This window comes from Paramisgurnus dabryanus, chromosome 12 (genome assembly GCF_030506205.2).
Source record: "Paramisgurnus dabryanus chromosome 12, PD_genome_1.1, whole genome shotgun sequence".
NCBI classification, from domain to species: domain Eukaryota; kingdom Metazoa; phylum Chordata; class Actinopteri; order Cypriniformes; family Cobitidae; genus Paramisgurnus; species Paramisgurnus dabryanus.
In genome coordinates this window covers 18,043,081-18,057,408 of record NC_133348.1, presented here as the reverse complement: position 1 = coordinate 18,057,408, position 14,328 = coordinate 18,043,081, and the positions used below count along the sequence as shown (strand labels likewise).

Below are 14,328 nucleotides of genomic sequence, written 5' to 3'. Positions count from 1 at the left end.
GATATGTGTTTTACTACAGGCTCCCATAGTAAATTAATGTATATATAACTTTTTGCCACAGATACATTTGTCTGTGTACAGTTATGTCGCTTTCATACATAAATCAGGAACTGACATTACAGCCATTGTCAGTGAGATCCATGAGGGAGGCACTGAAAGCAAAGTATGCCATTGGCTGGGAGATGAGTAGACATACTGGGAATCTATGCAATGCCATCACATCAGCGTGCAAGCAGTCAGGCCATCTGGTTAGAGATATGTTTGGCTGCCACCTCCAGTGTGGAAGAACAGCAGACATTAACCTTAATATTTAATTTTGAGGTTAATGTTCCTTATTCTCAAAATGCTTCAATATGGATTACTGGAAAAATACAATACATTACAATACAATACAATACAATACAATACAATACAATACAATACAATACAATGCAATGCAATAATATGTCTCTTATTGTCTTCTTGTCTGATTTATTAAGTCTTCCTTTTACAAACACCAGGTGGCGACAAACTTAAAACAAATTGGTATAATTGAATGTTTCGTTTTTAACACAATCTCATGGCAAATTATAACTATTATATTTCGTATGAATCTCATTCTTACATTTCAGTACGATCTGGTTAATACGTACAGTTTTTGTTCTAGTCGCTTTGTGCAAATCATATCAGTTCAATTCATATTTACCATGGACTCTAGAGCCTTGCTTATACTTACGTTTATCAGACCAATCTTCCTGTTTTTTCACAATCCACGTTTAAAGGGATACTCCACTTTTTTGAAAATATGGTAATTTTCCAGCTCCCCTAGAGTTAAACATTTGATTTGTACCTTTTTGGAATCCATTCAGCTGATCCCGGGCCTGGCAGTATCACTTTTAGCATAGCTTAGCATAATCCATTGAATCTGATTGGACCATTAGCATCGCTCTAAAAAATAAAGAGTTTTGATATTTTTCCTATTTAAAACTTGACTCTTCTGTAGTTACATCGTGTACTAAGACGGACACTAAATTAAAAGTTGTGAATTTAGGCAGATATGGCTAGGAACTATACTCTATACATAATAATCAAGGACTTTGCTGCTGTAACATGGCTGCAGGAGGTGCAAGGATATTACGCAGCAGCTGAAAATAGTCCCCTGGCACTGCGTAATATCATTGCGCCTCTGCAGCCGAAAAGTCCTTGATTATTACGCCAGAATGAGAGTATAGTTCCTAGCCATATCTGCCTAGAATGCATATCTCTAATCAGATTCAATGGATTGTGCTAAGCTATGCTAAAAGGGTCTCCGTGATTTCACCATAAAAGTAGTACCGCCAGACCCGGAAATCGGCTGAATGGATTCCAAAATGGTAAAAATCAAATGTTTAACTCTAGGGGAGCTGGAAAGTTAGTATATTTTCAAAAAGTGGAGTGTCAATTTAAGTTTTGAGTTTGAATAGTTGGATAAGCAAACTTCCTTTCATACAGTTGTAAATGGATTGTTGCCAGTGTTTAAACGTCCATTAAACTTCTTAAAATTAGTTATCTTGAAAGCATTAAAGTATGCCAGCGTTGCATGTGATAATTAAGACCACATCTTAGGAAATGGTCTACTAAGGGGAATAATTCTCTGAAAACTTTGGCTGGTGGAAACTTGCTGTTTTTATGCAATTTTATACATTGTGGATACCCAACTTGCAATCTTAATTTAATTTGGGGTGTATAATGCTTCAAAAGATTCAGAATGATTGCGTTAATTTTTTTCATATTATTATGAAAAAGCAGTATACAGAAGGTTTGGATGAATTAAATATAATAGATTTTATATTTAGTGTAAATAATCTTATTCACATGTAGATGCAGAATTACTTAAAGTAAACAATGAGGACCATAAACTATAACCAATAAAAAAAGTTAATTATTGACACAAACGACTGATAAATGAGTGATAATCTGTTCTTGTGACAAATCCAAACCCATATATTTACTTAAGGATTTATTAATGAAACTCAAGTACTTACAGTAGTAGTTAACACTTTATTAGTAGATGTACAAGTCTTATTGGTGGGAAATATAACATGAAGACTGTGTTTGTTTTAGATAAAGGCCTGACAACTTTAAGTGCTAATTAAATATTACACACAGATAACATTTTACAGTTCAATAATTTGATGTATTTGCTAAGTGTTGGCTATTGTTGCAAATATTAAATAATTAATTAAGCAAAATGAAATCTGATCAAACAAAACTGTACAAACACCTATTTAGTCATATCTATTACAAAAAAAAAAATACATTTTACTAAATTACAAAAGTTAAAACTAGTTTTTAAAATGAATGCACATGAAGGTCATTAAATAAATGTCACCACTTAAAAAACATTTTTTTTTTAAATAGGCATACATACAGAAAAATACTATATTAAAGTACCATGTACCCACTAAATATTATCATCTGTTACCCAAATTCAGATTATTGGTTAACATGAACTGACAATGAACAATATGTCTACAGCATTTATTATGGGTACACGTATAGTTCATGTTAATTTCTCCATTTATTAATACATTTTTAAAATCAAATGTTGTAAATGTTAACATTATTTAATGCACAATGAACTAACATAATTGTGCTGGTATTAAATAACATTAATAAATGCTGTAACTAGCTAATGTTTCCCAACACATTACTAATGTTAAAATTCTGACTTATTTACACAGTTATATTCTCAGCTAGCAAAAAAAAAACAGACGTATGAACAAGTATTTCTTTGCCGAATACTCTTCGTCAGGGTTCGTACAAGTTTCTGAAAAGTTTTTTTTCGACTACTGAATCTGTTGCGTTACATCACAATTTGCAGAGTTACAGAGAAAGTTCTTGTATGGGCACAATCTTGGGTACAGTAAAACTGCATTAAATGTTTGTGTTTTGTTGGCAATCAGTGCATAAGAGCATATAATGTAAACAACACGAAAGTATAGTTCATTAAAAGTTATCCAGGGATAATGCAATGATGTATTGTGTATGTTGCATGCCAGTTACACTGTAAAAAAACTTTGCTCTCTTAACATTTATTGTTAAATCAACTCAGATTTACAAGTCATGTCAACAGAGATGAGTTGTCGCAACTTATAAAATATAGTTGAGAAAAGTCAACTTAATTTTATAAGTTATAACAACTCACCTGTAGTTATAACAACGCATCTCTAGTCAAGTTGAAATGACTTGTAAATCTGAGTTGATTCAACAAAAAAATTTAAGGCAGCAAAGTATTTTTTACAGTGTACTATTTAAAATGGCTATAATAGCATATAAGTAATACCTTTAAAATGATCAAGCTCAAAGTTCACTGCCGGGCGATAAATTTTCTTTAACAGAATTCGCCTTTCAAAGCCTACAGCGATCGGCCGGTTTGGACTACAGCCCTCTACCTCCTGCTTTAATGAGGTCACTAGAACGTTTTTTTGACTAAACTCCGCCCACAGGAATACGTCAGTCGCCAGGTAAGCTAACGGCAAGCTAAGCTGCTATCGAATCACAACACACTAAACAAACTAAACAATCAGAACTCGTTACGTATTTCGGAAGGAGGGACTTCATAGAACAATGAAAACATCAGCCCGTTTTTAGGACAGTGAAAACAGCGCTATACAGATAACTAAATTGTTTGAAAAATATAGTTTTTTTACACGTGAAACATGAACACACGTTATATTGCACACTGTAAACACAATCAAAGCTTCAAAAACACAGAAAGAATGTGACCTTTAAGGATGCAATACTACTCTATAGGTACCCACATTGTAAAAAATACTTTGCTGCTCTAAAATTTTTTGTTGAATCAACTCAGTTTTTGTTGAATCAAGTCATTTCAACTTTATCTTGACTAGAGATGAGTTGTTATAACTTCTAAAATAAAGTTGACTTTTTTAAACTATATTTTATAAGTAGTGACAACTCATCTCTGTTGACATGACTTGTAAATCTGAGTTGATTTAACAAAAAATGTTAAGGCAGTATTTTTTATAAGTAGTTTTTACAGTGCAAGATTAACGTGAGATTGGCAGAAACTGTGTGTGTGTGTTATGTGACCTTTAACAAAATAGAACATTATTGTAAAGTGTTTACCCATTTTTATCCATTGTGTTACCAATTTTACTTATATTTGTGCCATTTGAACCATACATTTAGCAAACTAAATGGTTTTCTTACATTTTTCTAATCCTGCTCTCGTTCTTGATGATTCAGGAATTTTATTAGCCTTGGAGCAACTGGAAGCTTGTGGATTTTCTTCAGTCTCTTAATCCCAAGCAGTTGGCGGATTTTCAGCCTGCAGAGCTGCAGTAGAGGTCGTGGAGGCACTGCAATCAGAAGCAGCAAATCAGTAAACACTTTACTGAAGTCAATACATAAAGCAGCAGGTACGGTGAGATGTTTGGGTACACATACTAGCTTTCTCTCTGATGCAGTTCCAGTCAGGGTAACTGTCCAGATGCTCCCTGAGCCTTGCACATAGGTTCACGTGTCCAACGTAGTCAAGAAGCACGTCTATGACCGGCCCAGCCCATCGGGAGTAGTTATCAGCGGAGATCACCTCACAGAACTAACAATGGAAATGGGAAAAATATAATTTGGTTTTATTCATGAATATCAGCTGACGTCCCTCACATCTCAAACTTGTCTTCCGCCATTTTGAGTACCTGAAGTGGTCGCAAAAGAACTAGAAGCTATGCCTTCAATATGTTGTGAGCATCAAATCGCAATTTTTACAACACTAAGAAGGCTTGACACAACATGATACTTTGCTCGAAGTATCACCTGTGTCTCTACACTTGAACTCGAGCATTGAGAACATTGCTTGTGTACACAGAGTTTACTAAAAAGAAGGTTTTGAACAACTGACTTTGATTGTATTGGTGTCCGCTTGCCGCCATCTTGCCAGTCAAGATGTATCGATCTCCTGTATCGAATCTGTTCATGTGTAGAGATCCAGGTGATACTTCAAGCAAAGTTTCATGTTGTGTCGAGCCTTCTTAGTGTTGTAAAAATAGTGGTAGTTCGGTAGCTAACCAAGATTTTTTTTTTTAAGTAGCGTTTCTTTTCATGACAGTCGAGGTGCGAAATGTTGTCTTTCGTAGCCATTTCCCGTATCCGTAAGAATCATAGACAGTAAAGATAAGAAATACTTAAATCGTAGCAAGCTAGCCAATGCTTGTCAGTAGCCTACTGGTAATCTGTAGGTACTCAAAATGGCGGCAGGCAACTGGAATGACGTAAAAGGTCACATGACTGATATTCATGAATAGATGGTTTCATTGGACGCATTCGCATTGCAATGAATAACTTCCGGTCTGTGCTTGTTCATTGGTCTGGCTAGTGACTAAACTGACCTCTGGAACAATACCTTTAAAAAAATGTAAACGTTTTGTTTCCAAAATACACAGCTGTGCGGATTTGGTAGCCAAGCAAGAATTCAAGGATGTGTAGTTAACATTGTATACATACATTTTTCACATTAACGTTAGCTCAATGTAATGGTTGACACACTTTAGCTATGATTTAAACTAAGCTTGTTTTGCTTTTAATTAGAAATAATCTACAGGGACTCTGTTGTTATTGATTCTATGCAGAAGTCTACAGGAAGTGAGGTTTGGGCCACAAAAGTCATTTGTTTATGTATGTTTCACACCACCCACCTGAACACAGGTCGGCTGCCTATCTTCATCATAGTCATCCACCCGGTCACGTCTTGTCTTTATCGGCGGATGAGGATTGTTGCCATATACACAATTAAAACACGACACAGCGTCACAGCCGTGATCCATCAGATACTTCAGTAAAGTCAGGTACTTCATGCAGAACATAACAGTGGCTGGAAACGTTGTCGGATGGGTGGGTATGTAAGCATTCACATTAGCACCGTGTTCCACCAGCAGAATAACCGTCTGTACGCAGCCCTGTCTCAAGGCTACCAAGAGAGGGTTGAATGTGTCCAGGTTTGGATTGGCACCAGCCTCCAGAAGCATAGTGGTGGCATCGATGTTGTTGTTGATGACGGCGAAATAAAGAGCGGTGCTGCGACGATCCTCATACATTTTCACGCGATCCTCGGACAGCATGGCGTTGACGTCAAATCCGGCATCGATCAGCAGTTCGAGAACATCGTCTCTGTTACGCTCCGCTGCTAAATGGAGGGGGCTGATGCCAGATCTTCTTACTCTGGCTTTACTCGTGGCTGGGATCAGCATAGATACTATACTGAAAATGAGAGGTTTGTGAGTGATATTTGAATGCTTTGTGAAAATTTGGTAATCTATTGTGTTAGATTCCCTGAAAATGCTGGGTTATTTTCAACCCAATGTTGGGTCAAATATGAACATTTAATTACTGTAAGTCCAATATCTGGGTTTGTCCCTTTTTGACCCAACATCGGGTTAAAAATAACCCAACATTTTTTAGAGAGTAGATCACATTAAATGATTTTGTAAGAAAATGTCACATGCAATCTACAATGCTGGTATATAATTAAATAAGATTTTTTGAAAAGCCTTTTAAAACTATTCACTATTTAAGTGTGGGATGGATAGATTTATTGTTAGGCAGGTAAAACTAAACCTATACACAGTACACTGCATAAACATAACGCTTGCATGACATATGTCCATGTTATTTTTCAAGGATGCACGATGCGAAACTCATCATAACATGTATTTAGCCCGTCATGTGTGTGGCTTGTCATGTCAAAATATGTGTTTGGTCCGTCATGTAAACCTATGCGCATCAGACGTTATGTCAAAAAAGGTGCCTACTGCAGACGCTTTGAAGGCTTTAAACTTGCATAATCTCCTGTGTAATCAGAGTTTATTATTAAGTTAGCGTGCTGCGAATATTTTGTGAACATGAGCGTCTATTTTATCATAAACCCTTTCGACGCATGATGCACATAGGTTCACATGACCCAACGAACACATATTTTGAATTGAATGGGTATGTCAAAACAAATAAATTATATATATCTTAAATAAATCAAACTGTTATTTGCTTCTTTTTAGACTTTTTAACTGCAGTCAAGCTTGAGTTAAGGTTACAGCACATTCTTGCCAAAGCACAAGTTTAAAGCTGGCATTGAGACTTACGTAGTTGCACTGACATGTTTGCGGGTACACCCGTAAGTGAGGAGGTCTTTGCTGAAAATAATTGCAAGATCACAAGAGATGTATTAATCCTAAACTATCAAAAAAACAATGGCCTCTGTGAACAAAGTTGTTTAGATGAACTTTGACCTGGGAACCTTTCTCCCAAAGCATATCTACTGTACTGTACTTACACATTAAGAAATTTGCATACCCGTCACTGCCACGCTGGGCAGCAATATGAATTGGCAGCAGTCCTGTTTTGCCAGGCTTGTTAGCATCTGCGTTTTGAGATAGAAGAAACTCAACGATCTCCTCATGACCATTCTTACAAGCTTCGTAGAGTGCCGTGGCTCCATCTGACGCCTGACTGTTGATATCGGCACCTGATAAACCCATGAAAGTTTTTTTAGAAGGAGCCAGTAGATATTTGGATAGTTTGGAAAATGTCAAATCAAATGTCAAAGATGACAAAATGCAAACTGATCTCATGAATGTCCGTGGTATAGTCACGGATCTCCGAATTTTTCTTTGGCCGTACCACAGACTTTTTCGTGTAATTGTCACAAATTGGTTACTCAAGTGTTTTGTCCTATTTTCTTACCATTGTCGCTTCGGTTAAATGTTAGATTTACATAAAATTACATCCTTTCCCAAACCCAACTTTAATCCTAACGCCAGGCGACAATGGTTTTAAAATTTAGAAAATATAAAAGAATAAATGAGTAACCAATCCGTGACAATGACACGGAAAAGAAAGTCCAAGGTAAGGCCATGGAAGAATTCGGAGATCCGTGACAATGCCATGGAACTTTGTGAGATCATGTTGACCAAATGCTATGAAAATGAACAATTACCATTTTTTAGAAGGAACCGAAGTGTATCCACTTTTCCACTTTGTGCTGCCACAAAGATGGGAGTAATTCCGTACATGTTGGGTTTGCTGACCTTGGCTCCAGCTTTCACGAGCATCTCGCAGATTTCCACATTGTTCCTGCACACAGCCTCATGAAGAGCCGTCCAGCCTTGAATGCAACTCTTATTCACTGACGCATTGTAATTCAGTAGCATGGCAACCATTGCTGGGTTCTCCCTTTCACAAGCTGCCGATTTCAGAAGATTATACTTAAGGCGAATCTCTTTGAAAAAAGCGTCTTCTAAATGCCTAAATGACAGACAATTTATGTGAATGATAATACAATATTACCTTTGTACAGTGGAGTCTCCCTGTCATTGTTGACAATATCTGGATCAGCTCCTTTCTCGAGAAGATACTCCGCACATGCAAGATGATCCCTGGACACAGCTAACATCAAAGCAGTCTGATCCTTTAGAGTGCGCTGGTTAACCATCCCAGGTTGAGCTGTGAGGATCATAAAGTAAAAGCAATTGGTTAAAGCTGCACTAAAATGCTAAGCCTTAAATGAATGGGAATAGCACGCTACCTTTCAGGAGAATTTTTATACATTCTCTTTGTCCATAATATGCGGCATCATGCAGAGGAATCCATCCGTGTTTGTTTGGTGTTAGAAGGTTGCACCCAGATGTCTTAACCAATAGCCTTACTGTTCCAACATCACCTTCCACAATGGCCTTTGAAATAGGATCTGTCTCTCTACAGAAGAAACCATTTAATTATAATACATCACTTAAGATGGTATGGTACACTTGTCGAAAAGACCAGCAGCACTGGTGAGCATGATTTTTAGCTTGGTGCCTAGCATTGGATACTGGTAACTACTGTAGCTTAACCAGCAAGACTTCTTTGGTCAACCAGGTTTATAAGAAACACCATGGGTGATCAACATTTTAAACAGCTGCACAAAATAAGGTTCCTATAAAGTTCTGTACACTGTTAGAAAAATGGTCAAAATATGTACCCCAGCTGTCACTGGGCAGTACCTGTTCAAATGTCCTTTTAGGTACCATTCGGTGTAGATATGTATACATTTAATACAAATATGTACATCTGAGGCACTATTATGAACTCTTCAGGTAAAAAGATGCACTTTTTGAAAAGGTGCTAGGGTACATATTTTGTCAATTTCCACCAGGGGTGCACTGATATATCAGCCAATGAAGCTTGCTATGCTTCTCAATGAATTACAGTGAAATGCCACTACATCCAAAAGCCAGAAGGCGCTCTCGTGCAGGAACTCAATATGCCCGATGAAGAACCACACACGCAGCTATGGCCCTGTCCCAAATGGCACACTTCTTGTGGACTTTCTGTCTCGTGGCCTTAAATTGCACATGCTCGCTTAGTCCATGAGTCCGTAGGGTGTCCCATCTGTCATTTTTACGCTCCGAAGTGCGCTCATCAGTGCCCCCTTTGAACCCTTGATGCGGTCTTCGGCGCAGCAGGCTTCGCGGACTCTTCCAACCAAGAAGTCTTTGTGAAAGAGAAATCTGACCAATCAGACGACAGAAGGGAGGAGTTCACACTGATTGGCAACTTCTCTTCCTGTTTCCGGCGTGACACTCGAGTCTGTCCCAAAATACAACTTCGGTGCACCCTCTTGCACTCGCATGTTGGGTCTGCACATGATGTCATCAAAGTGTGGACTCTGAGGAGGACCACAAGTCCGTAGTGTGCCATTCGGGACAGGGCATATGACACGCAGCTCCAGGAAATGGCTTAAGGATATATTTATATTGCTGTTCTTCAAACCTTTTCAGGTATTTTCATGATAATAAAGAATCTGTATAACGATTATGTTTGACAAGTGTTGCTTTTTCAAATACATATTATAAACGACTCAAACTAACAGTGATTTCAGATCGATAAGGAATTACTGATCAAAAGTCATAGTACATGAAATAGCTGTGAATAATATTGTCTATGCGATTCTTTATAGTTGTCGGCAACGTGTATATCGGTGCACCCCTAATTTTCACCGAAAGTTTTGGGTGCACAAAATATACTTTGTATTGGAAAACTGTCTACAGACATGGGTGTTTTAAGAACCTTTTAAGGTTCTTTCAGGAACCAAAATTGTTGCTGTGAAGAAACCATTTAGCGCCTTGATAAAAGTGTGTGCCGTCTACCATGAACTAGAAATTCACTATAAATAAACTAGAAAATCATGCTTGTCTTTTCAGCAGGAAAGTAAATCATAAAAAAATACTTTTATGTATAGTAAATTGGGGAATTACTAACTCTTCGAGCTCAGGAATGACCTGAATGGAGCCGTCGTATCTTCGGTAGGCCACCATCCGCTTGCCGTAACCGGTGGTAAAGTGGCTGATCGACAACACGGTATCTGGGTTTGTTTGTTCTCTTCTGAAGAAAAAAAGAGCTGTTTAGGTTAGAGTCACTTTAGTGGTGCTCATAGAGGTTTGCACCATTAATAAAGTCTCTGAGTGCGTTTACATGCACAGTCTTACGCCGATTATGCTTAATAAACTGATAACACGTGGGGGTCATGTAAACGCGTAAAACGGTTTTTTTTTATCGGGGAAAGCTCATAAACGGCGTAAGCAAAAACCGATCGGCACAGGTAGTTTTTTGCTCATTACGCCGATTTCGCGTGGCATGTGAACACCTTAACCGGCTTTCTCACGGTTTTGTCCATGTGCGCATGTCTCCGCGTATGAAAGATAAACGTCACACGCGGAAGTAAGCGCAAAGTAACGCATAAAAGTCTCCGCTCAACAGTTGGCAGAGAAACTGTTAAAATAGAAGCTCATGTTACATTTACAGGTTCTGCACACACGAGAAGAGATTCAACAGTACAGCTTAAAACAGATATGCCGTTGACTTTTTGAACGACTATTGTGTACTATAGGTGGTGACGTCACTGCCTGCGAGAAAACTGATAAGTCTTCAAGTCCCATGTAAACGCATTTGTCTGCATAGCCGGTTTATTGATTTGCATGTAAACGCATGAAAACAGTTTTCTGTAATAAGCAGATTTTTGATAGTTATCCGCTTATTCTGTGCATGTAAACGCACTCACTGTTCCACCAAAAAATTTAACGGACACAACCTATTGTTAAACTGATGTTTTTAAATAAACATTAAACAAGCTTTAAAGTAATTTTTTTTACAATTTTTTTTATAAAGTTGCCTTCAAACAATGCACACAGTTATAGAAAAATCACAGAAATAAAACTAAATTGACTTGAATTAACTTACATATTTAACTTTCAAATTAAACTAAAATAAAATCTTTAAATAATGGGTGCATTAACATCACAGGAAAGAAGAGACATATCTAATGTCAGATTAAAGGGGAAAAGTGCATCATAGGGCACAGCAAAGGATAGCATCTCTATTTTTAACCATTATGGCATGTGTGATGTGGGCTGTTGCAATCGTGTGAAGAGAGACAGGTGTAAAGCAGCTGTAGCAGCCATCAGACGGGAAGGCATCTGTAAGTGATATTGTGACCTTCGCTATGAATTGCATTTACAAAGCATGACTAGAAAATTCGAATGGCAAAACATTTAAAAACATGTTATGATCCTCTTGTTTACAAATAGTAAAGCACTTTCCTCATAATTCTAGACCACTGGTCACCAACACTGTTCCTGGAGATCTACCCTCCTGCCTACTTCATATCCAACCGTGCTTCAGCACACCTGCCTCCAATTTTTGGGTAGCCATGAAAAGCATGATTGGCAGGTTCAGGTGTGTTTGATTAGGCTTGGAGGTGAACTCTGCAGGAAAGTAGATCTCCAGGAACAGGGTTGGTGACCACTGTTATAGACCAACAGTTGTTGCTGGAATAAACAATAGTATTTTATTTGATTTTAATTTTAATATTTTGTAATTGCACCTCATTTGTAATTGAATGAAGCACATCAAACATTGTACCTAGGTGGATTGGCCGGACATGCAGGTGGTTCAGGCTGTTGCTGGGCAGGTCTTGAAGGGGGAACTGGGCGTGATGATGCAGGTCTGTTTTGAGCAGTAGTGGTCTTTGTGCTTTCAGTCCCTGACCCGGAGCTATGAGCATCACTGAGGCTGCGTTCAATTGCCAGCTGTAAGAGCTCATCATCAGACAGGTTACTATAGAGACTGTAATCGGCAAACTCCATGGTGGTGCCAGTGGAGCCTGAAATGGACACACTGGCTGCTGCCATGATTGATGCTGAAAGAATCAAATCAATTCATTGTAAATTCTGTTGCAGCTTTACAATTGGGTTGTTCCAAGCCACGGTTGGGTATAATATGGACAAACCCAACTGTTGGTTTAAATTATGAAAATATCCATATTTATCCTAATTATTGGTTGAAACAACAGCATTGAGTTAATGTTTTATTAAACCCCAAACTGGTTCAAACAATCCAGCATAGCTTAAATCAGGGGTGGGCATTCCTGGTTTTGGAGGGACACTGTCCTGCAAAGTTTAGCTCTAACCCTAATCAAAAACACCTGAAAATCCCAATCAAAGGCTTCAGTATGGCCCAGTCCCAAATGGCACGCTCCGGACTTGTGGTCCTCCTCAGAGTCCACACTTGATGACATCACGTAGTCCAGACTTTAGCAAGTCCACGTGAGTGCATGCGAGTCCACGTGAGTGCACCGGAGTCGTATTTTTGGGACAGACTCGAGCATCACACCGGAAATAGGTAAAGAAGTTGCCCGTCAGTGTGAACTCCTCCCTTACGTTGTCTGATTGGTCTGATTGCCTTTTCGTAAGGACTTCTGGGTTGGTAAAGTGCGCGAAGCTTGCTGCAGTGCGGGCTTCGCTGAAGACCGCATCAAGGGGGAAGGAGGCGCTGATGAGCACACTTCAAAGCGTAAAAATGACAGATGGGACACCCTACAGACTCGTAGACTAACCGAGAACGGACAATTTAAGTCCACGAGACCCGAAAGTCCAAATGAAGTGTGCCATTTGGGACATGGCCTATGACTTGGAAATGACATTCGGGTGTGTTTGATTAGGGTTGGAGCTAAACTTTGTAGGACGGTGGCCCTCCAGGACCAGGAATGCCCACCCCTGGCTTAAATTACAGCCAAAAGGGTGAATTTGTCCTTATTTGACCCAACGCTGCCGATAAGTATTTTTAAGTGTACACTTCAAGATTCTACTTTAATAGGATACTTTGTTTTACAGCAAGTAAATCTAAACATCATTAAAAAATATATTTAATAAAAAAAAATTTGTCTTCCTTTGTCAATTTTTGTTTAATGTATTTTGCTTCATGTTTAATAAAAAATAACTTTCGCAGTGTATCGTTTAATATAGGCCTACACTGTAAGAAAGTAATGCAGCATGAAGCTAAAACAACTTGGTTATGCAAGTCAATTCCACCTACTATTTTAAGTTTTGACTTGTGATAAGTTGACATACATACAGAACAAGTTGAAATTGTTCAACTTACTTTGTTAAGTTACACTACAACAGCATATTATGTCACACGCTTTTAATAATTATATAAAAATATTTCTAAAATCATATTTCTTGCATTTAAACATTTTGTTGTGGCTTACAAGATGCATGTAAACAAATTTGATTTGTGTTTTATTTGGCTGCATATCTCCATAGTTCAACTACTAGCGCCTCACAGTTATATATCCATTAATGCGTAATGTCTATGTTTTAGTATACAGACATATTACTTAACATGCACGCAGTATACAGTCCCACGGATGTATTTTGCTGTACACTTTATATCCTTATATAGATCACTTCTACTATAACACCAACCAAAACAAAAACTTGGTACTTACCCTCTTCACAATGTTTTTCTTTGTTTCTGAATTTTGTAATGTTTCCAATCAAATAAAGTTAAAAGTTGTATCTCTTAAATGTCTTGTGTTGTACACTTGACACCTGCCTGCACTGAGAGCTTTTTTAGCAGCCTGGAAGGAGAGGCCTTTAACTGTCACCCCACACCCGAATGCTAGAGTTTGTTTCTGGACCATACACGTGATATGCAGGGTGCCAAGTATTTTAACCTCTTAGCGTGGTTGCTCTTGAAGTAGCAGACATAGGTTAGGGAAAAGATCTGGGGAACAGAGCAGTAATGTCATGACTAACAGTCCTTACGAATATATAATGGTAGAAATACTGTAGACTTTAAATATCGAATATTATAAACAAGTATTAAGCAAACCCATTTTAAAATGCTGCTATCAGTAAATAGTTGGACTTCCCTTTCTACATTGGGTTTTTTTTACATGTAGCTTTGCTAATTGAATCTTTTATTGTGTAATTGGGTTAAATTGTTAGTCTGTATTTGTTGTGTCAGGTTACA

General features: G+C 38.0%; 1 protein-coding gene across 5 annotated transcripts; it reads right to left on the bottom strand.

The window, feature by feature from the left end:
• Positions 1 to 1,999: 1,999 nt before the first annotated feature.
• On the bottom strand, positions 2,000 to 14,208 carry asb2a.1 (ankyrin repeat and SOCS box containing 2a, tandem duplicate 1). Of its 5 annotated transcripts, none has more exons than XM_065255816.2 (11): positions 13,802 to 14,208; positions 11,935 to 12,211; positions 10,276 to 10,398; positions 8,561 to 8,730; positions 8,323 to 8,478; positions 7,973 to 8,218; positions 7,310 to 7,501; positions 7,119 to 7,169; positions 5,679 to 6,235; positions 4,432 to 4,585; positions 2,000 to 4,343 (listed from the first exon to the last, which is right to left on the bottom strand). In XM_065255816.2, exons 2-11 carry the CDS (start codon positions 12,201 to 12,203, stop codon positions 4,201 to 4,203), a joined length of 2,061 nt encoding a protein of 686 aa, XP_065111888.2. In that variant the 5' UTR covers positions 12,204 to 12,211; positions 13,802 to 14,208; the 3' UTR covers positions 2,000 to 4,200. The 5 variants fall into 5 exon arrangements, with proteins under 5 accessions (XP_065111888.2, XP_065111890.2, XP_065111889.2 ...); XM_065255818.2 differs by having other exon boundaries at positions 5,679 to 6,240; positions 7,330 to 7,501; XM_065255817.2 differs by having other exon boundaries at positions 10,276 to 10,395.
• Positions 14,209 to 14,328: the final 120 nt, after the last annotated feature.